This window comes from Meriones unguiculatus, chromosome 14 (genome assembly GCF_030254825.1).
Source record: "Meriones unguiculatus strain TT.TT164.6M chromosome 14, Bangor_MerUng_6.1, whole genome shotgun sequence".
NCBI classification, from domain to species: domain Eukaryota; kingdom Metazoa; phylum Chordata; class Mammalia; order Rodentia; family Muridae; genus Meriones; species Meriones unguiculatus.
Window position 1 is genome coordinate 90,966,506 of NC_083361.1, and position 27,769 is coordinate 90,994,274.

The window sequence follows — 27,769 nt, forward strand, 5'->3', positions numbered from 1 at the left end:
GGGACCCAGGTTTAATTCTTTGCACCCATTTGTAACTTCAGTCCCAGGGGATCTGAATCCTCTTTTTGCCTCTTTGGGTACCAAGGCATGCACATGGTACACAGACACACATGCAGGCAAAGGATAGCTGCACACATACAATACAAATTCAAATAGTTAAAAACTTTAAAAGGGGGGGGGGCAAGGAAGGTGTGTGTAACTGTCCTGGAAGCAGGGAAAACATTTTAGAGAAAGATACCTGTGCTTTTGTTCTTAAACTACTGATACAGTGGACCTCAAGGGAATGGAACTACTCCAGGAGTGTCATGCTGGGGAAGGAAAAACCTGAGTGGAAGCTTATCTTGGAGAGGTTGTGACTATGTGCATGATGGGCCCAGGACCTAGGAAACAGTGGTGGGTCAATGATGGTACTACACTTTGACCAGGATTGCTTGGTTACTGTACCTTGTGTGCTCAACTCATGCTCAAACCGCATGCCAGGGCCCTGAAGATGGACTTAGGTGGTCGTTAGATCTCCATACTTGTTCCTCTTTCCAGTGTAGCTGCACAGAATCATTTCTATTTGCCTTTCGCTATCATATGCCTTTTTATTGGCATGTTGAGGCTCAGTATCCAAGTCTAGCTTGTTAGGTTTGATAGGTCTCTACCCTAAATCTCCAGTAAGGAGGCACCAGAGGTTGTCTTGCAATGCACAGTCACCCACAGAGTAACTCTCAAAGGAAAAGCTGTGGTGATCTCTGCTGGGCAGGTTTAGGATCCTCCCACATCCACTCTTCCTGTGAAAAGATCTTTCCAAGATAAACAGGTACATTCATCTCAAAGGACAGGTCTTTGCCTTCATGCTCCTCTTACTTTACTAGCATAGATAGATGTAAATTGGTTTCATAAATGGACATATTTTGAGCCACTTCCATCTGCAGTTTTATATGGTAGGGAAATGTATTTAGAGCAGGATATTTTACTTCGTGCCCTTGAGATGTTCACAGCTTTGGCCTAGTGTTTATTTATCTCTTAAAAGCACAGAAACAGGAGATTTTCAGAAAATGGTTTTGTTGTAAAGACAATATCTGTCTCAGAAGTTGAAAAACAAGAGTAAGTGAAGACAGAACAAATTGGACTACGGACAATTCTAACAGGCATTCTCAAGTCTCCATTGATGTTATTAACGCAGAGTCATAGACTTCACAGTGAAGCCTCACTCAGAAACTGTGACCTTCCTGTACTCTATACCACAGAATCCCTACACCACAATATCCCTCTACTACATCATCCTATATGATAACATCCCTCCATTACAGCATCCCTTTATGAGGGCATCCCCCATACATCATCCTGTCAAGCATGATATACAAAGTAAATATACAAAGAAAACTGTTTCTGGTGCAATTAGAATCTAGAGTCTTGATTTCTAATTCCTTTTCTTTTATAATTTATTTTATTTTTTTAAAATATTTTTATTATTTCAAACAATTTTTAAATTTTAATATATTTTTATTATATTCTTCCCTTTCCCTAAGTTTTTCTAAATTTTCCTATCCTCCCTAAGCAACCAACTTTAAAACAAACCCAATACAACAACAAAACCCCCCAAAAAGCACCCCAAACCTAGAAAAAAAGTATAACATTCTCCCCTACCCAAAACTCCCAACCAACCAACCAACCACTAAACTGCAACCTAATAAAGGCACTACCCAAAAAATTGTGGAGTCATTCATTATTTGTTGGTTAACTACTCCTAAATATGAGATCCGCCCTGGAGTGGTTGATATACCCAGTGTTATCCTGCTGGAGAAAATGGATTTTCCCTTTCCAAGCAGGTATAAATGACAGTTCCCTTGTTAAAAACTTTTACCCTAGTGACTAGGTTTTTTCATTCATTCATTCAATTCATTTTTAAAAAAAATAGAACATAAAACATAAGATAAAACAAAACTATCACATTCATGTCAGACAAGACAGACCAATAGAAGGAAAAGAGCCTGAGAAAAACAGAGAGCGAGTGAGAGAGAGAGAGCACAATAGTCAGAGACTCACTCGTTCACACACTCAAGAATCCCATAAAGTTACTAAGCTGGAAGCATAATGTATATGCAGAGGACCTGGTGCAGACCCCTGCAGGCCCTGAAAATGCTGCTGTTCAGTCTCTATGAGTTCATACGAGCTTTGCTTATGTTGATTTAGGGAGACTTGATTTCTTGGTGTCCTCCATCCTCTCTATCTCTTACATTTTGTTCCCTGAGCTCTGGTCTTTTTGTTATTTGGTCTTTTTTTTTTTTTTTCCAGAGCCGAGGACTGAACCCAGGGCTTTGCACTTGCTAGGCTCTACCACAGAGCTAAATCCCCAACCCCAGTTACCTTTTTTTGTTTTGTTTGTTGGTTTGTTTGTTTTGGTCTTTTTGTTATTTTGGTTCCCTGAGCTCAGAGTGGGAGAGTTGGTAGAGACTTCCCGTTTAGGGCTGAGTGTTCTAAGGTTTCTCACTCCCTGAGTATTGTCTGTGTCTCTATATTTTTTCCCATGTGCTGCAGGAAGAAGCTTCTCTGACGGTGGTTGAACAAGGCACTGAACTATGAGTATTATTTATTTATTTATTTATTTATTTATTTATTTATTTATTATGTATGCAGTGTTCTGCCTGTGCATGTGCCTGCACATCAGAAGAGGGCACCAGTTCAGGGCATCAGATCTCATTGTAGATGGTTGTGAGCCACCATGTGGTTGCTGGGAATTGAACTCAGAACCTCTGGAGGAACAGTCAGTGCTCATAACCGCTGAGCCATCTCTCCAGCATTTTGTTTTCTTTTTTAAAGACCAGCATTATTTGGTTTTTGCTTAATGTCCCCCAAGCAGTGTTAGCTGAGTTCATCTTGAAGCGCAGGTCTTAAGTCAAATCAGCTACTGGTTGATTATTCCCACAAGTTTTGTGCCAACATTGCCCTGGCACATCTTGCAGGTAGTACAAGGTTGTACTAAAAGCCCTGAGTTTGATTATTTTGTAGATAAAAGGTTTGTGGATGGCTTGGTGGTGTTTATGTTTCTATTTTGATAGTGGTCAGAGAGATTCTCTTTCTGTAACAAAGATGCTGGAATGTAGGTGTGAAGGCTGTATGTAGGCGCCAGCTCTGTATGTAGGAGGATGTTCACCAGCTATGTAGGAGGATATTCAATGAGTTTTGTAGGTGTTTTCTTCAGCAAGTGCTGTCTGTTTGTGGAGAGCAACGTATAGTCTGGCAACAACCTGAGTTGTTTGGGGATTCTTGTGTTAGAAGTAATCCAAACCTGGTACTGGAAGCTTCGTTTGGTGGTAAGAGATGGCCAGTTGGGGTTCTATCTACTCCCTTATTTGGCATTTGGGGCTCTATCTACCCCCTTATTTGGCATTTTAACTTAGGTTGCCTTCACATATTTATATACTTTAGGAGGTTTCGACTATACCAAGTTTCTATACTACTCTTAAATGATCCTTAATTTTATCTATCTGTCCCCTATATTGTTCCCACTGCTCCCTTTCTCCTTTTCAGCCCTACTTGATAACCTCACTCCACACACACCCCCATCCATCTATAAATATCTATTTTACTTCCCTTTCCTAATGACAGCTATCTGTTTCTTCTAGTCCCTTACTCTGTGCCTATCCTCTGTGGTTCTGTGGATTGTAGCTTGGTTATCATCATCATAAAAGCTAATATCCTTGTATAAGCAAGTGCATACCATATTTCTCTTTCTAGGTCTGAGACACCTCACTCAGGATGATTTTTTTCTGCTCCTATTCATTTGCTGGAAAATTTATGATGTCATTTCTTTTATGCTCAATGATTAATGCTCCATTGTATAAATATATCATATTTTCTTTATTCTTCTGCTGAGCGACAAAAAGGCTACTTAAATTTTCTGGCTATTATGAAGGAACATGGCTAAGCAAGCATCTCTGTGTTAGGATGAAGCATTTTTGGGGTGTATGCTTAAGACTGGTATAGCTGAATTTTGAGGTAGATGGGTTCCCATCTTTCTGAAGAACAGCCATAGTGGTTTGCACTCCCACCAGCAATGGATGAGTGTTCCTCTTACTCCACATCCACGCCAGAATAAGCTGTCACTTGTTTTGTTGATCTTAATCATTCTAACAGGTGTAAGATGCAATCTCAAGGTAGTTTTGATTTCCATTTCCCTGATGGTTAAGGGTGTTGAACATTTCTTTAAGTGTTTCTCAGCCATTTGAGTTTCCTCTATTGAGAATTCTTTGTTTAGATATATTCCGTATTTTAATTGGGTTATTTGTTTTTTATATCTAGTTTCTTGAGTTCTTTAGATATTTTCAAATTTCAATATTCAAATATTTCAAATATTCAATATTTTCAATATCAGGTGTGTAAAAATCTTTTCCCTTTCTGTATACTGCAACTTTATCTGAATTATAGTAGTGTCCTTTGCCAAGCAGAAGCTTCTCAATTGCATGAGGTCCCACTCATTAATTGTCGCTCTTAGTGCCTGCACTGTCAGTGCTCTGTTCAGAAAGTCTTCTTCTGTGGCAATGAGTTCTCCTCTATCATGTTCAGTGTGTCTGATTTTAGGTTGAGGTCTTTGATCCACTTGAAGCTGAGTTTTGTATAGGTTGATAAGTACAGATCTATTTGGATTCTTTTGCATGAAGCTGTCCAGGTAGACCAGCACTATTTACAGAAGATGCCATCTTTATTTCAGTATGTATTTCTGGCTTCTTTATAAAAAATCAGATGTCCATAGATGTGTAGATTTATGTCCTTAATTCAATTCCATTTATCAATGTGTCTGTTTTAGTGCCAATGTCATGCTGTTTTTTATTAATATAGCTTGATAGTACAACTTGAAACCCCCAGCAGGTTTATTATTCAGGAATTTTTTTAAAGCTGTCCTGAGTTTCTTGTTTTTCCACATGAAGCTGAAAATTGTACTTTCAAGATCTGTGAAGAATTGGGTTGGGATTTTGATAGGGGATTGAACTGAATCTGTAGATTGCTTTGGTAAGGTAGGCATTTTTACTGTGTTAATCCCACAGATCCACGGGGATGGGAAATCTTTCAATCTTCTGATATCTTCTCATTTCTTTTTTTAAGACTTGAAGTTGAAGTTCAACTCGAAGTTGAAGTTTGTTTTGGTTTGTTTTTTTGTTTTATTATTTTTTTTTAACATAAAAGTCTTTCACTTGCTTGGTTAAAAAACAACAACAAAACCCAAGGTATTTTATGTTATTTGAGACTCTATTGTGAAAGGTTTCTGATTTCTTTCTTAGTCCATTTGTCATTTATAAGTAGGAAGGCTACTGATATTTGTGTGTTAATTTTGTATCCAATCACTTTTCTCAAAGTGTTTATCAGCTGTGGAAGTTTCCTGGTGGAGTTTTTAGTGTTTATACAACATTGAGACAGGAGAGTCTCTGAACAAAGATTGCAACTAGATATGGAGTGAGGGTGGGGCAAAGAAATCAGCATTTGAATTATGCAATATCCTTATGCCTACACCTAGGTGTCTGTTGTTGTGTTGCCCTTTTCATTTCTGATTTTGGTAAATTGGATATTGTCTCTCTGCCTTTTAGTTAGTTTGGCTAAGGGTTTGTTTATCTTGTTGATTTTCTCAAAGAACAAACTGGTGGTTTGGTTGATTCTTTGTATTGTTCTCTTTCTTTCTTATTGTACTCAGCCCTGAGTTTGATTATTTTCTGCCATCTACTCCTGGATGTGTTTGCTTCTTTTCACTCTAGAGCTTTCAGGTGTGTTGTTAACTTGCTAGTATGGGATCTTTCCAAGTTCTTTATGAAGGTGCCTAATGCCATATACTTTTCTCTTTCATTGTGTCCCATAAGTTTGGGTATGTTGTGCCTTCATTTTCATTGAATTCTAGAAAATCTTCCTTCCCAGTGGTCATCGAATAAAGAGTTATTCAGTTTCCATGAGTTTGTTGGCTTTCTGTTTCTGTTGTTGTTGAAGTCCAGCTTTAATTCATTGTGGTCTGATAAGATACAGGTGGTTATTTCAAAGTTTCTGTGTCTGTTGAGACTTGCTTTGTGGCCGAGTATATAGCCAGTTTTGAAGGCCGTTCCATCAGGTGCTGAGAAGAAGGTATATTTTTTTGTGTTTGGGTGAAAACAGGTGTTTAGGTGAAATATTCTATAAATATCTATTAGGTCCATTTGATTCATGACATCTGTTAGTTTCATTATTTCTGTTTAGTTTCTATCTACATGACCTTTCCATTGGTGAGAATTGGGTGTTGAAGTCTCCCACTGTTAACATGTGAGTTACTATGTGTGATTTAAGCTTTAGTAATGTTTCTTTAACAAATGAGGTGCTCTTATATTTGGGGCATTCAGATTTGAGATGTCATTTTGGTGGATTTTTTCCTTTGATGAATATGAAATGCCCTTCCCCATCTCTTTTGATTAATTTTGGTTGAAAGTCTATTTTATTAGATATTAGTATGGTTACTCTAGCTGCTTTTTGTGTCTGTTTGCTTGGAAAACGTTTTTCAGCCCTTACTCTAAAGTAGTATCTATCTTTGTTACTGAGCTGTTTCTTGTTTGCAGCAGGATGATGGATCTTGTTTTTGCATCCATTCTGTTAGCCTGAGGGTTTTTTTTTTTTTTTTTAATTGGGGAATTGAGTCCATTGGTGTTGAATGGCCAATGATTTTTTTAAATTCCTGTTATTTTGATGTTGATGGTGGTAGTGTGTGTTTATTTCCCTTCTTTTGGTTTTGATGGTGTAAGATTATTTCCTGTGTTTTCTTGGATGTAGTTAACCTCCTTGTGTTGGAGTTTTTCTTCTAGTATCCTCTGTAGAGCTGGATTTGTAGGAAGATATTGCTTAAATTTGGTTTTGTCACAGAATATCTTGTTTTCTCCATCTATAGTGCTTGAAAGTTTTGCTGGGCATAGTAGACTGGGCTGGCATCTGTGGTCTCTTAGAGGGTATAAGATATCTTCCTAAGCCCTTCTGTTTTTTAAAGTCTCTGTTGAGAAGTCTGGTGTAATTTTAATAGTGTTGCCTGTATAAGTTACTTGGCCTTTTTCCTTTACAGCTTTTAATAGTTTTACTTTGTTCTGTACATTTAGTGTTTTGATTATTATATGGTGAGAAATCTATTTAGTATTCTGTAAGCTTTTTGTATGTTTATAGCCATCTCATTCTTTAGGTCGGGGACATTTTCTTCTGTGATTTTCTTGAAAATATTTTCTGGGCCTTTGAACTGGGAATCTTCTCCTTCTGCTATTCCTATTATTCTTAGGTTTGGTCTTTTTATAGTGTCCCAAATTTCCTGAATTTTTTTTATGTTGGAAACTTTTTAAATTTAACATTTTCTTTGGCTGATATATCAATTTTTTCTATCATATCTTCTACACCTGAAATTCTCTTTTTCATCTTCTGTATTCTGTTGGTGATTCTTATGTCTGTAGTAACTGCTCTCTTACCTAGGTTTATCCATCTGCAGGAGTGCCTCAGTTTGTATTTTCTTTATCCTTTCTATTTCCATTTTCAGGTCTTGAACTATTTTATTCATTTTATTTACCTGTTTGATTGTATTTCTTTAAGGGATTTATTTATTTCCTCTATCATCTTTATAGGATTGGATATAAGGTTTATTTTTCCTCTCTGGATTTTAGGAGACAATGATGGCTGTGTATTGCTGGGGTTCTTGATAGTTGTGGCCACTGGGAGTTCCAGGTAAAATATGTTTCTGGGTATTAGGACCTCAGACTTAAGAATGAACATGGTCAAGGGGCTTCGAAAGAGGGAGGAAGAACGGGTGTACCAGGATCTGCTTAATTAGTTCTCTGAGAATGGGGGCAGAGAATGCCAAAAGGGCACAGCAGAAAGTCTCCTTAAAAGCTGAGAATGACACTGGGGGATTGGACTTAGAGGAGTGGGTGGCAGGGGGTGGGGAATGGGAAGTGGAGGGTGAGGGGGTGGAGGGTTAGGGTTAGGCTCTGCAGTCAACCTACCTACTTTCCTAGTCGGAATGGCCTGTGGGTCCCCAAGAGATTAGAAGGGAAGATCTGAGGGATCAGCTGGAGATGGGGCAGGGGGAAAAGGGAGCTACAGCAGGTGTTTTGTTGTAGAGCTGGGGATGAGATAGGGAAATTGATTTGGAGGAGCAGAGTGAGAGGTGAGAATCTGCCTACCTGATTTTCTGGCAGGAATGGACAGTATGTTTTCAGGGATCACCTGCTGGAGTTGGGGGGGTGAGATAAAGCAAAGAGTCAAGGGAGGAAGGGGAAGGGAGGAAGATCTTTGGTTCCCACCAGAGGTGAAGTGGAGCAAGGTAACCACAGGAGTTCTGCTACAGAGGTGGGGTGAGACTGGGGGGTTGGATTTGGAAAAATGGAGAGAGTATCTGTAGTCAGGCTACTTGCTTCTCTGGCAGGAAGGAGTGGCTATTGTGTTGTCAGGGAATGCCTACTAGAGTTGGGTGCTGGAATAAAGCAGTTGTAAAAGGGGAAGATTTGTGGGATCCACTAGAGATGAGAGTAGAGGGGGAAGGGAGGCTGCAGTTGGTGTTTTATTGCAGAGCTGGAGATGAAACTGTGAGACTTAATTTGGAGGAACAGAGGGCAGTCAGCCTACCTGTTTCTCTGGCTGGAGTTGACACCTTCATTTTTCACCTGGCCATTTATTATCAGAGCTGTTAGGGTTAGAAGCTAGGTTCTAGCAGTGCTAACAACCTCGGCTCAGCTACCCATCCTCAACAGACTAATTAAAGAAACCAGTAGTAATGAATGTGGCCACATTGGGAAGACAAACACTTAGGCCCATCTTTGGTTTGGGCTCCTGACAGAAGGCTAAGATTTAAAAAGAAGACAAGAGGTATGTATAACTAAAGCAGCCTTGGTTAAGGTATGGCACAGGTATGTCACTGTCTCAGCTCCAGTCTGTCCTTCAAAGTGGTCTGATAAGTTGTTAGAACTGTGAAAACTGTGTCTTTTTTCCAACCTTTGTTCCTGAAAGGATGGCTACCAGAGACAGATGCTAAATAATGCTTTTGTCAAAAGGACCATAATTGGGTCATATGAGCTGATATTGCAGAGTTGCCCAGCCTAGATTTTGTTAAGAACAAGTTAGATTTCTGGCATGGTGAAAGACAATTCAGGAGCAATTGAAAGTGTATCCCATTTCCTCTGCATTTCTTCCTGTTACTGCATCATCTGCTCTGTTCCTTTCTAGACAAATATTTACTTGAAACATTTTTAGGTTTATCACTACAACAGACAAAAGGCCTCACTTTAACTGCCACCTCCTCATCTCCTCTGAACATGAGTCTTTGAGTATTGCATGCACTTGTTTCATGAGCAGGTATGAGGTCTTCTCTTAAGAGAGACGACTCTAGGGTTCCTGTAGAAAACTGTGGGGAGAAGTGGACACTCTATGGGAAGGAAGTTCAACAACTCAGCAAACATATTCTTTTAAAGTCTGTCGCCACAGAGATATGGGCTGAAATAGTCAACAAAGGCTTGGGTGCAAACAGAAGACTCTGGGTGTGAATCTGTCCACAGCCTGGGCTCAAGCTGACTGTCCTATAAGTGGGAGGTAGAAAGAAAGATTGTTAATGACCAGGCTATCTAGCAGGGATACTTGCTTCTTTCAAAAGTGAAGCTAGCACCTACGGCTCCCCATACTATCCCTGCAGTGAAGAAGGCACAATACCCACAGTGCGATTTAGAGGTGAAGATGGGATTTTAAGTCATTATAGCTTGTTGGACTTTTTATCCCCTTATAGGCAAGGAATCCCTGTTGTTAAAGTAAAAAATAGCTCTTTTCTAAAGTTTGAGGCCAGCTTGGTCCTCACAGTGAGTTCCAGGTCAGCAGAGCTCTATAGAGAGCTCCTGCCTTATTAAAAAATGAAATAAAATAATAAAGTCTTTCCTATCTTTAGCCCATGCCATTTCTTTTGCACACTTTTCCTTTTTGCTAACCTGAAGATCTTCTAAGATACAGCACAGATAGGTGTCAGGCCCCTGCTGAAGCCTTTCTTGTCACTCACACCTGGACTATGGGTTCACCACCTTGAAGTAGGGGGCCAGATATACTCAGTTCTCAAATTGGATATTTGAAACCAGAGACTGGGCTTAGAGTTGCATCTCCAGTACTAAGAGAGATCTCTGTGAAGAAGATAGCATGCAGTGAAGGTGTCCACCAGACTGAGTGAAAGGATTAATGAACCAAGTGATCCATGCTTGGCCTGCGGATGGAGCAGGGATGGGTGGTATAGGAATGGTGTGAAGTTAAGGTCACATTCTCTAATGCAAGGCAGCTTGGGGGCAGAGCAAAGATCACTGAGCTTCAGTTGAATTAGCCAGTGAGAGCTGACTTCCAACAGTGTGTGAATGCATATCTCTGTAAGTGTACAAGCCAGCTAGTCACTTCCCATCATTATGACAAAACTAAGAAAACAGCTTAAAGGAGGAAGAATTATTTTGACTCATTATCTCCCAGCTTGGATGTAACCTTTGATATGTGAATTCTTTAAAAAGATTTATTTATTTTTATTTTTAAGTATGGGTATTTTGCCTGCATTTGTATCTGTGCACTGTATTTATTTTGTGTCCTTGGAGGCCAAAAGAGGGCTTTGGAGCCTCAGGAACTGGAATTACAAGCAGCTGGTGGTCTTGGGAACCGAACTCGGGTCCTCTGCAAGAACAACAAGTGCTCTAACCACTGGTCTGTCTCTTCTAGCCTCAACACGTGAATTCTTGAAGGGTTTCTTATCTGAACCATAACAAAAAAATCTTTGTTTTTTTTTTTTTCAAGTTTTATAACTTTGTATTTTGTTTATTCAGTGTGTGTGTGTGTGTGTGTGTGTGTGTGCGTGTTAGAAAGCAACTATTAGGAGTTGTTTTACTTCTATGTGTGTCTAAGGTGCTGAACTCAGGTCCTCATGCTTGATGGGAGTCCTTTCCCCTACTGAGAAATCTCACCAGTAGGGGAGAGCCCCCCCCTTTTTTAGACATGAAGACAATTATCTTCACCTTTCATCCCAGAGAAAAGTTATACCAAAACATTGGGAGTTTGTGAAGAGCTGTGAACTCAGGTACCAAGAACATAGGAAAAAGTTTATCCCAGGCCTGAAGGACAGCCATTCTGTGACTCTAACATACCTAGAAAGCTGGTAGCCCAGGACCCTCCCAGGCAGACAGGCCAGGTGAGTGTAGATGAGTGTGCCAATTGCACTGGTACAAATCAGCTAGATTTGTGGCACCAAGACATAGTCCACAGTAATACAACAGAGGCGGGGTGGATAATTACATGCTTGATGGACCTTTCACGATAAGATGAAGATGTGGTAAATGTATCCACTGATGGGCAGAGGAATGTAAGGCTTGGGCTGCTTGAACTCTTCTGATAAGGAACTGCAGCTTCTGTACCTGGTCTACCCAACTCCATGGGGTGGAACCTGCCTCCTACTGCCGGAGACTGAGAGGGAGATGCTGGAGGCTGACTGCTCCAGTAAAATTCCTATGACTCGAACTCTCCTGTTCCTGGCCTTGGGTAATTGTCTAACAAATGGCCTTCAAGATAAATTGTCTCCTTGGAGAGAGACAGGCTAGAACTTCCCGAGAGAAACTGCAAGATGTTCCTTTTCCAGGCCTGCTGAGGCTGACTCCCCCTGCCCTGCTTGCCTGCTTCCTGATAAGACTGCCTTAAAAAGAAGTAGCTTTCTTTCAATAAACGAGACCTTGACAAGACTTTGGTCAGCTTGGTCCTGCTCTTCTTTCTCGCCCATTTTGCCTTTCAGGTGAAGGCCTTTTCGAATCCCCCATAAATAACTAGTCCTAGTCCCGCGGGAGGGACATCCTACTTGAGGTTCAAATGCCCTACTTAGCCCTAGTCAGAAAATGAGGCTCCAGAAGGTGTTGCTTTGCTCTGTGGACTTGCAAGGAAACATAGGAAGATTCAAAGTAAAAACAAACAAACAAACAAAAAATTTTTTTTCTAAGAAAAGAAAAAAAAATTATTAATGATAGAAACACTAGCCAATCTACTTTTCAAAGTATTTTAAAGCTATATAAAATTGGGAACATGAAGTAGAAGCTATCTTAAAAGAAGGGGGTGTTGACCAACAGGGAATGTTTTATATTGCTCAAGGCAACAAATAGGAAAACCTCAGCAGAGTAGCTCTCACTAGGAGATGATTCTTCCAATTATTTGAAAAATATTAAACAAAAATTTAGAAATTGTGAAGGAAATTTCAAGCCTTAAAAGAAAATGTATTTTATCCATGTGGTTGCACGACATCATTGTTTATATATTATTATCACACATGTTAATAACATAGTACATTGTTTGTCTGGTTCTGAAGTTATAAGCAAAGCACAGGGACAATCACTGGTTCTTTTCATGATAACTTACCTTGGGCAGGATGTTAGGGCATGGAGTGATGTGGACAGAAGCAGTGATGGATGGGGTGGGGTGGGGGTCAAACAGCTACATGCTAAGCAGCAGAAGCAGCAAGCTCTTGTTGTTACTCTGGGTCAGCTAAAGTTTGGTAGAGTTATTTACTGGTAGTGGGCACAAGTTCAAAAGATGTTTGTGTCTTGTGAGCTAGCATTCTTGCCTTGGGCTTTGCAGGCTAACAAGTGGTGATTTAATCCGATAACTGCTGAATGACTCATTATTTAGCATAAGTAACCTGATCTCATGGTTTGCTCTGGGAAAGGTCCCAGAGTTTACAACATTGAGGCACATTGGATACTTGAGTTGTCGAGAAGGCGTAGGGGTGGGATAGGAGAAATACAGACCAGAAGCAACAAGTAATAAACCAAGTTAGTCCTGAATTACTGTAGTTTTGACCAAACCAAAATGTTCAATATGTCTATATGCACAGCTGAGAATAATCTGACCCGAGGGTCAAGACAGCAATGGGGCTGATAGATTGTGAATACATAGATGCTGAGCCTTCCATTTCACTTTCCTCATTTATTGGGTATCTTAGGCTCCAGTGAAATATTACTCTTATGGACAAAGGCAGCCTTCAAGTATCTACAAAGTAACCTGGGGAACTGTTACCATATCAACATGTTAAAGGTGTTGCCTACAGAAGTTAGTGGGAGCTAATGCATTGCTCAGCTAGAGGACCTCAATACTTAGTGATTTTAAGAATATAGAAAGGCTGGAGGGTTTCTGGTAAACACCAAGAGAAGTTTTCACTATGAAGGGGCTGTAATTTTGTGCTGATGGACTACTAGATGTCTGAGTTGATTTTAAGAGCCTGCTGAGAATTTATTATGAGAATTTCCCCCTCAGTCACAACTCTCCCTCTCTGTTCTTTGGGTGTTTTTTGTCTCAGAAGGATCATCTAGTCTGTCAGCACTCCCTTGCTGTGGTCTAAACTGGAGTTTCATGGCAAAGCTGTAAAAGTGTGTTTTCAGTGGGTAGTAGACGAAGGGCCTAGAGTTTCCCTTTGTCCTCTTGCTGTGGCCCTTACCTGTATCATGCATGGAACTTAAATAGGACACATGTAAATTTTTTTCTTATTCTTTTTAAGTTTCTCTGATGCATGTGTAAATCAAGAAATTTGTCAAGGTTTGAGTTCAGTGAGAGAAAAGTCAGGAAAGCCCCTCATTGAAGTTTGACTTCAGGAGCCATTTGTAGACTATTTTTTATTTACCAAATTTTTATTTGACACCTACTTTGCTCTGAGCATCCCAGTAGTCCATTGCAATAAAACAATGAATGTCTTGCTCATTGTTGTTATGTAACTTCAGGAAATACTGGTCTTGGTTTAGGATACCAAAATTGTTTTGCTAAATGTGCCCCCTGGTGGCCAAGAGAAGAAAACACTGCATTCATGCTTTACCTGGAGCATCTTCTCCCCATCAAGAGGTCAATGTCAAAGAAGGCAGAACAAAAAAGGTTCAGCTAACTCAAATCCCTCCTCACTAAAGGCAGCCTTCACTGTCCTCATTATATTACTTGGTGTCTCTGTGTATCAAAGAATGTGAGGAAATAACAACAAATAAGTAAAATAAAAGCTATGTGCTTCCCCCTTTCTCCTCCCCCTCTCTATATCCCTCCCTTCTTCCCTCCCACCCATCTCTCTCTCTCTCTCTCTCTCTCTCTCTCTCTCTCTCTCTCTCACACACACACACACTATCAGAATAGCAAATTATAAAAGTTCTACTACTTCTATCTCTTTCTTGGTCCCCTTGATACTGTATCATCCATATGAAATATGTCAGTACACGTTTGTTCATGGGTGTCATGGAGAAGCCACATAAAAGAAAGGACCAGTCATTTTCAATGCTCACTGGTACAAAAGCATAGGAGACCAGCTAACAGGTTTCAGTGTAGAGGTCTTATGAGTCAGGCCACTACTTGACACACAGTGAACCCTCCTTACCTAACTTGGGAAAGGATTTTTTTTTTCCCTCCTTGTGTCTGGAAATTTTTGTGCTGTTCAGAGCAGAAAGGACAATGACTATATCCCACACAGCTCTGTATTAGCTTTTTTGAGCTATCAACTTGGTTAGGCTATCACATGCAGTTTTTCAACCAGACACCCATGTTGGATTTGCTGAGAAGGGATCTTATCACTGTAACTAAAATCCCTAACCTGTTACCTTCAGGTGCAGACCATCCTGGGCTTACAGGGGTTGACCTGGCTTGATCAGTTAAAAAGTCTTCAAGGGAAGGGGTGTGGTTTCTCCCCAAAAGAGGAGAGGGATAGTTGTAAGGCCATATCAAAAGCGTGTTTTAACAAGCTTGAAGCCCTGGGTTTGATACCTTGCACTGTATAAACCAGGCATGGTGGTGCCCACCTGAAATTCTATCACACTGCAGCCAGAGGAAGGAGGATCAGGTACTCAAGGTCATCTTTGAGGTCAGCCTGAGTTATATCAGACCTTGTCTCAAGGGAGAGAGAGAAAAAGAAAGATTCAGAGAAAGACAAAGAGAGGCTTCCTATGGTGAACAACTTCAGCCTTGGACTCTGGTTTTTCTTCCCTATTGCCAGTGCTGTGGGTGTTTGGTCAGCCAGGACAAATGGGCTAGCCATTTCTGATGAATTAATTTGCTAATGTTTCTGTTAAATGAACACTACAAATTGCACCAGTGGCTAGGATAGCAGAGATTTATTGTCTTACATTTCTAGAGGACAGGGGTCCAAGGTGAGTGTGTCAGCATGCTGATTCTTTCTGAGGGTTGCAACTCTTCTCAATGCCTTCAATACCTCTCCACTTGTTTTGGTATGCCACTGTCAGTTGCTGGAGTCCCCCAATGTTTGACTTCATCTTCATATGTTGTTGTATGGTGTCTCTCTCTGCATCCAAATATCCCCATTTTATGAAGACTTAAGTTATTTAGGATTGGCATGCTGTAATGACCTCATTTTAAGCCAATTACTTCTATAGAGACCGTATCTCCAAATAAAAGGGTCACCTTTCAGGGTACTGAAGTTTAGGATTCCAGCACACTTTAGAAGACATTAATTTATCCCAGCTCTTACTAACCCCTGAGTTGATTGCTTAGTCACATTCCCCAAAACAGCTTACCAGAAACTTCCATTGCTCCAGGTGGCACATCCCATGTCTCCAGAGGCATGGACTCATCCTCTGAGACGGAGATATTGAAATCTGAGTATAAACATAATGAGATTGCTAGGCTCTCAGACTGTCAAGTCTGGGACATCAGAAAATGATTTATGATAATATTGTCAGAATTGTGGAGACAGCTCAGTAAGTAGGGCTACATGGGTCTCTTAACAGAGAGGTTGAATATTTTAACTTCAGCCTGGTCCCCCTTCAGCAGCTGTTTAAAGTCTAATGGAAATGGAAAACTTGGGAAGTAGATAACTGGCTCTTTGGATTTTCCACACAGAAGAAGAATTATGAGAACTTCCAAATGTGAAAATGTGGAGGTGGGGTAGCACAAGGACCCAGGGCTTGAGGATGGATGGAGGTGCTTCATGACCTGTTCCCTGGGTACGCATTACACATTTGCTCATAGCCAAGAGAGTGAGTCTTCTCTGATTTAACTTTTATTTCACTGTTGTTTCTTTCTTTTTTTTTTTTTTTTTTTTTTTCTTAGCTGAACTAGAAGTTCCATCCAGGGCCTCATGCATGCCAAGAAGGTATCACTGATCATAGCTCTCCATACACCTTTATATGTGAATTATCCCCCATTATAAGATTGGAATCAATGAGTCTTAAATTCCTAAGGCCACACATTTAGAAAGGACTAGCCAAGATTCAGAGGTGCAGTCAATATTCATTCTTTGTGCCTTCCAAATATGAACCTGTCTAATCACTAAAGTTTATGTAACCTGTGACGGTTTGAATGAGAATGGCTCATATATTTGAATGCCTCGTTCCCAGCCTGCAGACTGTTTAGAAAGGATTAGGGGGTAGGATTTTGTTGGAGAAGGTGAGTCACCAAGGGTGGACTTTGAAGTATCAAAAACCTATTCTGAGGTTTGAATGAGAATGCTTCTCCGCTAGGCTCCTATATTAAAATGCTTGGTCACCAGGGAGTGGAAGTGTCGGGGAAGATAGAGTAGTGTGGCCTTGTTGGAGAAGGTATATCTCTGGGAGTGGGCCTGCTCAGGCCAGTCTCCCTCTCTTTCTGCCTGGTGCCTTTTGAATAAGGTTGGAAGGCTCTCAGTTGCTGCTCCAGCACCGTGTCTGTCTGCTTCTGACCATGATGATAATGGACTAAACACCTCAAACTATAAGTAAGCTCTCAATTAAATAATTTCTTTTTTATAAGATTTGCTGTGTTATAGTGTCTGTTCATAGCAATAGAATAGTAAGTAGGATACAATCCAATAAGCAACAATCATGGTGCTTTTGTGAAATATTTGGTGCTCATGTTACGAGCAAAGGTGGAACAAGCCAACATTCAGCCACTGCATCATCCTTTTTTTTTTTCTTCAGATTTTTAAAAATTCTATGTGTATAAATGTTTTGCTTGTATATGCATGTATGTATGTGCACTGTGTGTGTGTGCATGCTTGATGCCTGTGGAGACTAGAAGAGAGTCTAGTCTCCCTCGAACCAGAGTTACATAGATGTTGCTATAATGTTCTTGTGGAATGTATACAATTTACCCTTGTTCATTCAAATGCTGATTTCTATACCCCACTCTCTGGTTTCAATCCGGACATTGTATTGTGATGTTTATTCTAAGCATCACCTGTCTCAAGTTTGTGTAAGCATGCCACCATTTGTTCTCTGTATTTTCAATAAAACAACCAGCCAATGCTGTGCAATGGAGAGAATAGAGTGGGACATCCTGGTCTGGAAGGGGGGAGGAGAGAGAAGCGAGTGGGAGTTGGAGAACAGAGATCGGCAGGAGAGAATTTGGAACCATGAGGAGAGATGAACTGTACCTAAGATATGACTAAAAGCAAGTATAATGTGGGATATCTGAATGGGAGAAAACTATGCATGCTTGGAGATTTAGGATGGAGTAATTATTGCCCAGCATTGTGCTCTAGGTTAATTAAATAAATCCTAGTCTCTGTGTGGTGATTTGGGTATACAGCTGGTTTAGGAATAACCACTGCTTAACTAAAAGATAAATCAATAATAAATATTAATAATCAACAACACATATGGTTATAAGCTACCCTGAATACTGGGAATTGAACTTGGGCCCTATGCAAGAACAGAAAGTGTTCTTAACTTCCATTTCATCATTCTCACATTCTGCCTTCTTGTTCCAGCTTTCATACTACAAATGAAAGTTCTTTTCACAGTCTATTTAGTGCTCTATCATTTTGCTTCTGTGTGTGTGTGTGCTTTTGTGTTTTTTATTAGTGATCTAGTTGTTTAATATGGCTCCAAAGCATAGTGCTAAAGTGCCAAGAAAGACTATGATGTATCTCATGGAAAATACATGAACTTGAGACTGGCAAGATGGCTCAGGTGGTAAAGATGTTGGCTACCAAACTTGATGACCTGAGTTCAATTCCTGGGACCAACATGCTAGAAGGAGGGAACAGACTCCTGCAAGCTGTCCTCTAATCTCAAAATATCTGCTGTGGCATGTGCATGTGTAGATACACACACACACACACACACACACACACACACATACACACTCACAAAAAAAAAGAGGAAAAAAATTGCACGATCTAGGTATGGCAGTACAGTCTGTAATCCCACCATTTAAGAGAAGGAGGCAGGAAGATAATGAGTTTGAGGTTACATCGAATACCAGGTCAGTCTCAAAACAAAAACAAAACAAAATACATGTGTCAAATAACCTTATTTTAGACAAGATTTATAGCACTGTTCTCCATGAATTTAAAGTTTATGAGTAAATATATACATATATGTATATATACTAAATGAGATTGGTTGTATACTTATAAACCATCTTATATACTTACATAAACTTCTGTAAACTTATATACTGACTGGGTGATAGACATATACCAGAGATTTGTAAAACCTAACCACATTTATTCCTACAAACATCAAATGATTTAATGTCTCCTATTCAGGATTATGAGACTTTATAGGATGCTTTTTTAAGGAGCATCAGTGGTATGCATGCTCATTGTCCTTTTCTACCTTGGTGTAAGGCTTAGAATTGGGAACTTGAGAGCTGATGCCTCTAACATCTTACCTGCTCTAGAAATGAAGGAGACTTCAGCCTGGAAGCCCCTGGCGGTGCCATTTTCATCTGATTGGAAGCTGATGAGCATCACACTGGAGGAGCTCAGCACAGGGCTGGGTACCACATAGCCACAGAACCGAGCTGGGAGGTCCCATGCAGGTAAGTGATGCCAAGTGAATAGATATGGCATCAGATAAAGAAAAAACAAGTTGTGCTTTAGATAGTTGTTGACAAGGTTTTATGACAAACATCACAATTATCTTCAAAACAAAGGGATTTTCCTCTTCAAAATGTGTATTTGACCCCACCAGCATTTCAGGTTTGTCTCATCTGCCAAATGCTACTGAAGTGCTGCTAAAGCAGTGGATTTCAACTTGTGAGTAAAGACCACTTTGAGGATGGTATATCAGATATTTGCATTTATGATTCATAAGCAGTAGCAAAATTACACTTATGAAGTAGCCATGAAGTAGTTTTATAATTGGGGTCACCACAACATGAGGTACTTACTGCATTAAAGGCTCATGGCATCAGGAAGGTTGAGAACCACTGTGCTAAACCACTTGTGGCCTCTAGCCACAAGACTTACTAAACAGTTTTTTGAGGTGGCTAGGGGTGAAACAAAGGGCCTTGTGCATGCTTGGCAAGCACTTGATCACCAAGCTACCTTCCTAACTCATAAAGCTTGTCTATCTGATTCCTCTTCATTGGCCCTTCACATTTTGGTTCAAATAGTTCTTTGGTCCTTGCTTTTTACCTGTCCACATAAAAGCAGAAGGAATGGCAGTGAGACCATAGAGAGAGATGGAGTAGGTGCTGCGAACAAAGGAAAATTAAGATATATCCTTTTATTCCTCATCTCAAGATCAGGTCCAAGGATAAACCAGAAGAAACCAGGGCTTTGGGGGAATACAAACCTATTTCCTTCTCCCTCTCGACATCACTATGTACAGTCACATAGTCAGAAGTGCAGTCTCCATTTTCCTCTACTTCTAGGCTCTGAAATGATAGCTGAGAAGATGCCTGGTTACATCTAGAGAAGCTCAAGGACTGAGCAGAGAACTCTAGGCCATTCACCTTGCTCCATGAAGTTACTTAGGAAAAGACAACAGACTCTCAAAAATCTTGAAATATAGAAGATATCAAATACAGCCTGCATGTAAGGGTGGGGATCTGTGCAAATGTCTGAGATCCTAGCAGCTGGAGCAGGATGGAAGAGAGACTGTCTTCTCTGGAGGCAACTTTGGGTTGTGCTTCTTGGACATATAAGTGATAGTCTGAACACATACTATTTTTCTAGGGATCTTATTTCATACTCCTTATTCTTGGCATTTAACCATGAATTTTCAGTTTACTTGACTCAGAGCTGGAGGTAGCTGAACCTCTCACAAGGTATGTCTTTCAACCTGGGAGGATGTACCCAGAAGGATGAATATGATTCATCACCACCATCATGTTCTCTGTTGCTATCGGTGTGTACCAGTGCCTCACCAAGTTACAAATGGATGCAAGAGTTGCTATCAAATGAAGTGTTGCCTGGAAGCTACTAGAAGCACCTCAGAGTCAGAGCGGTGAGCTTGGAGAAATTGTAGCTCAAAGCAGAAATCTTGGTGAATGGTAGAAAGAGTTGTTTTTGGTGCCAAGCTGAATGCAAACCCCAGCAGCTAACTAAGAACAAATCATGACAGTTCTAGTCCCACAGTTTCTGTGATCCTGATTTTAAATGAAAGCATGGTTCATTTATCTTTCTTGTGCATGGTACCATTGTGTTATCTCAAAAATGTGTCAGAAATAATCTGATTGGCCTGCTCTTTGATCACCTCCCCCTGGAGGGGAGCAGCCTTACCAGGCCATAGTAGAGGACAATGCAGCCACTTTTGATGTGAACTGATGGACTAAGATCAGAAAGGAGAGGAGAACCTCCCCTATCAGTGGACTTGGGGAGTAGCATGCATGCAGAGGGAGGAGGGAGGGTGGGATTGGGAGGGGAGGATGGAGGGGCTTATAGGGGGATGCAGAATGAATAAAGTGTAATTGAGGAAAAATTTAAAAAAAAGGGGGAAAATAATTTAAGAACCTTAAATGACTTTCAAAAGTGGAGCAAAACATGGAGTTAGTCAATTTACATGGAGCATGTCTCGCCCCTGGAGGCAATGGTCTCCCGAACCTACTCAGACCTCAGACACCACCACTGCTAGTTCTAGAACTGATGCAAGATGTTCCAACGAGGGGGTTAAGGCTTCTCATAATATTTCCTATAAGCCCACACCTGTTTGTTTATATCCCCCATTTTTATTCATTATTAGCCAGATAGAGCCAAGTAATTGTGATGATGATACTTGCTTTTTTGCCCAATGCTGGAATGCTAGTGAATTTAGGTATGCCCTGGTTACTCGCAGGCCTCGCTGGGTGCCTGTGCCCATTGATGCCCCTCACACTATGACTCTCTTCAGACAGAAAAGGGATCTTGGAATTACAGCCGCCACTGTTACTGCCATCTCATTGGGGGCTGTTGGAGCTACCATCGTGGCATTAGCCATGAGTCATACTGTGCAGACTGCTCAGATCCTGAATAATCTTTTAGCCAATGTAGCTCATGCTTTAGATGTACAAAAAGGAATTAATGCTCAACTAAAAGGAGGCTTGATGGTGTTCAATCAGAGGATTGACCTCGTGCAGGAGCAAATTGATACCCTATGGCAAATGGCTCAACCAGGCTGTCAATGAAAGTATGCTGGACTTTGTGTCACTAGTATACAACATGAGAATTTTTCCTGTGCTGCAAATCTGTCTAAACAATTGTCTAGCTATATTTTAGGTAATTGGACTGGAGAATTCGATACTACGATGGAGCAGCTGAGAGTGACCATTATCACAGTAAATTCTACCAGAGTGGACGCAGGACTAGCCACAGGATTATCACCATGGATTGCTGCAGCCATGACTCATCTGAAGGAATGGGCGGGCATGGGAGCGTTAGCAGGCCTTCTGGTGTTGGTCTCCTTGGTTTGCCTGTGGTGTATATGCAAGATTAGAGTCTCACAACAGCGTAATGCAGCCATGATCATTCAGGCCTTTACAGCCATTGAAGCAGGACAGTCTCCCCAAGCATGGTTGGCTACCATAAAAAGCTAAAATGTTATGCTCAGGATGCGAGGCTAAGCACTGCAATCAGGGTCAGCCGCTTTCGACCCAGAGAAGAGCAAGTCTGATTGCATGCGGGTTGATGCCCCAGGCCCCGCCTCTGAGAAAAAGGTATCAGACGGGTCTGATGCTCTTTGGGTGGATGACACCTAAATGAACATCGGTACAAAGTCCCAATTTATTTCTAATATCAGAGATCAGACCTCTACTCTTGCCTGATGCGTCTAAAACAAAAAGGGGGAACTGTAGAGAGCTGCGGAATGCTGAGCCTTAAAGATGGAGCTGGTTTCCACCTTCCACCTTCCTGATGGTGAGTGCTCTCTGTCACAAACAACTCCACATTTGGCTAAGGCTGAGGATCTGGCTTGCTTCCATGTATGTGGACCTATCTGCATTGTCCACGTGGCACGCTGGGGTTGGCTACCCAGAGGCTATTTAAGCTGTGGGCTGGCTTTCCCCAGGGTCTGATGATTGTTCAAGGTTCCTGAATAAACTGCATTGAAAAAAAAAAAAAAGAAAAGGAGTGTGGGGAGACATGGGAGGAATTGGGGAAAAAAGAAGGGGTAAAATGATGTCAATATAGTACTCATATGAAAAGTAGGAAAAATTTAATATCCTCTCACATACATCCTGGTATGCATGGCATTCCCTAGTTACAGTATATACGTACATCATAGGGAACATCATTTATAACACCAGTGGAGTGTCATTTATGTGGAGTTTAGAACTGATGTATGAAACAAATATATTTTTAAATTTCAAATTCCATCGTTCACTGCTAGCATTTATAGAAGCAGCTGGCATGTAAATGAACCAATCTGGAACCAGTTTGCTATAAATTTTGATTAGTTCCACAGTCATTTTTAAAGAATAATTAATTTCTGTGTTATCTGCAATGGCACTTATAATTCTTCCTAAATATCTGAGCCTTTAATTTACTTATTGGTCTTACTGTACTAGCTAGGACAAAGTACAAAGTACAGAGCTGAACAATCTATTGAGAGAAGGAATAGTGTTGCCTTCTTCCTGATTTAAAATGAGATTTCTAAGTTCCCATGGTTAAATATAATGTTAATTTCAGTATATTATCTTATTCAGATAGAAAAATCTGTCTGTTCCTAATTTTATATGACAGTTTATGATTAATAGGTGTGGGAAAGTGAATGCCTTTTTCACGTATGCTTTCATTTTTTTCTTTGTTCATGTATTGGGTGGTATTAATTAGTTTCTGAACAACCCAAGTCTTTGTAAGTCCCTTGTTCATGGTATATAAATCTTTCATACACATTGGATTAAATTTGTTAATACATCTATACACTACTAACAATAAAATATATTCTCACACAGAAAAAAAATGTGTCAGAAGCTATTTTTATGTCATTATTTTTCTTCCTCTGCACTAGTCTCTACAAGGTGTACTTGTCTTGCACTTGGCAAGAGAAGGGGAAGTACACAGACAAAGGGACGGACTTGAAGAGGAAGCAAACAAACTGTGGGTTATGACTTCATATGGAGGGGATAAAGAAAGTGTGAACAATTTGGCATCACTAAATATTTTCTTAAGGAGCAATAACCAAAATTTAACTCAAAGTCAAACATGGAATGAATCCACAGTGTTTCTGCTGTTCTTGCCTATGTTGTATCATGTGACTTTACTACAGCCTTGGTTCCAGAACATATATTAGTTCCCCTTGCACTAAGCATGCATTGCATAGTGAAGCACAAATGAAACACCGTGGCTCAGAAGCAAGCCCAATGGCTGTTATGAATTCAGGTGGTTTTGGTGCACAAGGGTTCCCATTCTTTTAGGAACATCACAGCTTTATTACAGAAACCAGAGAACTGAATATTTCCCTACCGTCATTCCTCAGCATGAGTCAAATCACCAGATCTTGGATTGGATTCTTATTTTAAGAACTTCTGTTCAGGCTGGAGACATAACTCAGTGGTTAAGAGCACTGGTTGTTTTTCCAGGGATCCTCAGCTCAATTCCCAGCAACCACATGGTGGCTCACAAACATCTACATTGAGATCTGGTGCCCTCTTCTGGCATTCAGGTGCAAATGCAGGCAGAATAGTTTTGTGTGTGTGTGTGTGTGTGTGAGAGAGAGAGAGAGAGAGAGAGAGAGATAAATCTTTAAAAAAAAAGAACTTCTGTTTGAGTTGCTGACTTGAAATAGAAAAAATGAATTTTGGTTTGCGATTAAAACAGCATTTTTACGAATTTCTGAAGGGGACCTAAATATTTCTGCCATTTTGTATTTTTTTTCAAAGCTAAGTCTCAGCACTGATGATTATAAAATCAAAACACTGAAACAGTTATGGAAATCACTGAAGATGCTCTTTCTGTCCTGATTCACTCACTTTAAAAACTAGTATGATCTCATTTAGACTTCTAATCTCTGACTGTATTTGACATTTCAGATACTATGGAACCCAGCTTTTCTCAAATGTCCAACAGTTCAGTCCTGTTATTCTGCCGTGTTTTTGATGAGTAGAGTGGGGACTGGATAATTAATTCTAAATTCTCATTCTCTCTAAGTTTTAACTCTTGTGGCAAGCCCAAACTATTGGCCTCATCTGTTTGTTTGGGTTGCTTTGTGTTTTAACGGCTCCGTTTTCTGATCCATCTTAAAGACTCATCAGTTCTGTTTTCTGCTAGTATATCAGACTCCTTTCCTTGACACACTTAGACACCAATTACAATGTTGTGGACGAGTAGGACTTGTATTATAAGATGCTGATCTCCTTGATTGTACTGCCTAGTGATGTACTTGTCTTAGTTTAGGTAAATACATTTTATAATAACATGGTTGAATGTGAAATGTCCCCAATAGGCCCATGAATTTGAATACTTTATCCTCAGATGATGGGGAAAGTTGTGAAAGGTTGTGAAACCTTGAAGAGGCAGAGCCTCACTGGAGGAAGTGGGTCATTGAGGGGCGGGGCTTAAGGGTTTGTGACCACTTTTTCTCCACTCTCTGCTTTCTGAGTGCTGATACAAAACCCTAACCATCTACCTTGTCTACCTTATCAACACACCTTCCGTGCCATGATGGTCGGTACCGCATTAAGTTGTTTCTTGTCACGGCAGTAAGAAAGAAAACTAATACAGATGTTTACACCAGCGGAATCGGCTGTGCAAGAGTTTTAGGGTTTTACTCCTTCCCCTTTCTCTTCCTTTCCTTTCTTTTCTTCATATGCTTTTGTTCATTTATCATTTTAAGAGAAAGACTTAACAAATGCCTATGTCCATCTGTATCCTGACTGTATACCTTCACCTACGCAGTGACATATCTCAACAAAGGATCCACTAATTGGCAACAATGGGCTTCACGCTACTGAGGTTAAATGTGCAGTAAACTTATCATGATTTTTGATGGCCTATACTTTGGCCTCAGCCTAACTTCCCAAATTCTTTCTAAGTACGCTTTATAATTCTGTTGAATTGGACACTCCCTGGCCCTGGCCTATGCTGAATCCTTTTTGGTGTGTCTTCTTCTCTGCTTTTAATGCTTAATGACATTGGCATGACTGTTATCAATTTCTTAATTAGTCACAAGGTATTTTCCCAGAATTTGAGTTCATAAGGAAGGATGTTTGTTTCTAAAAGAAGATATGGGCTCTTGAAAGTGGAAACTTCTTTTTGTTTTGAACAAGAGCTAAAGAATGCAAGTGCCATCTAGTGGTGACTGCAGGAGACACACGCCTGCTCTGTTCCCTAACTATTTGTAGTGTGTAGTGTGCAGATACTGAGAACTAAAAGAATGGCTGAAAAAAATAATCAGATAAAAACCTTTCCCTGAGCTTTATTTGTAATAGCCAGAAGCTGGAAACAGCCCAGATGCCCCTCAACTGAAGAATGGATGCAGAAATTGTGGTACATCTACACAATGGAATATTACTCAGCAATGAAAAATAAGGAAATCATGAAATTTGTAGGTAAATGGTGGGACCTGGGAAGGATCATCCTGAGTGAGCTTTCCCAGAAGCAGAAAGACACACATGGTATATACTGACTTATATAGACATGTAATATAAGATAAACCTACTAAAATCTGTACATCTAGAGAAACTAATCAAGAGAGAGGACTCTGACTAAAATGCTCAATCCCCATCCCAAAAGGCAAAGAGGAAGGACCTCAGAAGAAGAAGAAAACAGGAAACAAGCTAGGAACCTGCCACAGAGGGCCTCTGAAAGGCTCTGCCCTGCAGACTATCAAAGCAGACGCTGAGACTTATGGCCAACTGTTAGGCAGAGTGCATGGAATATTATGTAAGAAGTGGAAAATAGTAAGATCTAGAGAGGACAGGAACCCCACAAGGAGAGCAACAGAACCAGAAAATTTGAACACAGCGGTCTTCCCAGAGACTCATACTCCAACCAAGTACCATGCATGGAGAGAACCTAGAACCCCTGCACAGATGCAGCCCATGGCAGTTTAGTGTCCAAATGGGTTACATAGTAATGTGAAGAGGGGCTGCCTCTGACATAATCTGATTGGCCTGCTCTTTGATCACCTCCCCCTGAGTGGGGAGCAGCCTTACCAGGCCACAGAAGATGAAAATGCAGCCACTCCTGATGAGATCTGATAGACTAAGATCAGAAGGAAGGAGAGGAGGACCTCCCCAATCAGTGGACTTGGGGAGGGGCATGCGTGAAGAAGGGGAAAGGAGGGTGGGATCCGGAGGGAAGAAGGGAGGGGCTTATGGGGGATACAAAGTGAATGAAGTGTAATTAATAAAAAAAATAAACCTTTGCCTACACAATGCCTATGTCAGCTCTCTCATGATTATATCATGTCTAATTTAGGACTAATATAATCCATACCTTAATTAGGCAATGGCTGGGGGCCTGAAAAATCCAGGCACAGCTAGCCATGTCACTATAATCTTCAGGATAGTGAAGACTCTGTATAGTGCCTTCTTCAAAGAGGATAGTTAGAGACATGCAGCCAGAATCTAAAACAAAAGAGCATAGAACAAATGCAAGAAACCCAAGAAAGACTGTTTGTGTTCTCCCTCCTATCTCTGCTAAGTGATAAACTACATGTTACGGCAGAGCCAACACAAAGGGAGAGCCCTGGGTTCTAGCTTACAGTACTCTTCAGGCCCTCTCAGCTCACTCAGGTCAGGGAGCACCAGAAACTTTCAGAGGCAGGAAAGCAGAGACTCCATCTTTCAGCTGGACAAGAGTCTTTCTCTGCTATGGAGACAGTGGACCTCAGGTGGGGTCTTCCTACTCCCCCACTCCACCCCCAACAGCTATGCTGCCAAAAGTTCTGCAAAGGGCCTAGATACTAAGCAACGAAAGTAATGGTTTACCAGGAAGGTAGCTTGGCTTAAGAGCTTTATAGGTGAGACTAAACCCAGTGGCATAATCAGTGGCATCAGAGACAAATCTCAGCCGGATAGAGCTGGAGCTGACGAGAATGAATGAAGGGAGGACTTCCCCGCAGAATTTTCCTGCAAAGTGAGGAGAGTCTTTGATCAGAGTCTGGAAAAATGGCACCACACACATGACCTAAGGAGTGTTTCGATCTTGTCCTGGAAGTTCAGGATTTTCTGAATTAGGCTTCTCAGCTTCTGCACTAGCAAGATTTTGATCCAGAATGCTCTGTGTTTATGTTGCTCTTTGGCTTTTTGATGATTTTTTTTTCAATGTTCTATCCATTAATACAGTCTCTCCTATATTCTATATCCTGTATTCTCTTCAGGTGTAACAGCCAAGAATATTTCTAAAATATTGCCAAGTATCTCCCAATGGGATGGGTGAATTTACTTCAGAGTGAGAGTCACAGAAACACTATGCCATTTCTGTAATTCGATTGTTTGAGACAGAATATTACTGTATATACCAGGCTGCCCTTGGACTTGGAATCCTTCTGCCTTAGTCTCCCAGATTCTGGGATTACAGGCATATGCCATGATATCTGGCTTCATTTCTCTTTCCCACATAAATAAGTTTTGTCTCCCCATGGTTGTATCTTGGTGTCATTGTTCCTAGCCTATTGAGGCAGGCAAAATCCATTTGCATGCA

General features: G+C 40.6%; 1 protein-coding gene across 1 annotated transcript in view; it reads right to left on the minus strand.

Moving 5' to 3' along the window:
* Positions 1-27,769, minus strand: part of Ovch2 (ovochymase 2) — a 42,581-nt gene that overhangs the window by 4,375 nt on the left and 10,437 nt on the right. Inside the window, exons 11-15 of the mRNA XM_021659315.1 lie at positions 27,055-27,195; positions 26,561-26,691; positions 19,503-19,596; positions 18,595-18,726; positions 15,516-15,596 (exon numbers count right to left, since the gene is read on the minus strand). Coding sequence (XP_021514990.1) covers positions 15,516-15,596; positions 18,595-18,726; positions 19,503-19,596; positions 26,561-26,691; positions 27,055-27,195 — 579 coding nt within the window. The remainder of the gene's footprint in view (positions 1-15,515; positions 15,597-18,594; positions 18,727-19,502; positions 19,597-26,560; positions 26,692-27,054; positions 27,196-27,769) is intronic.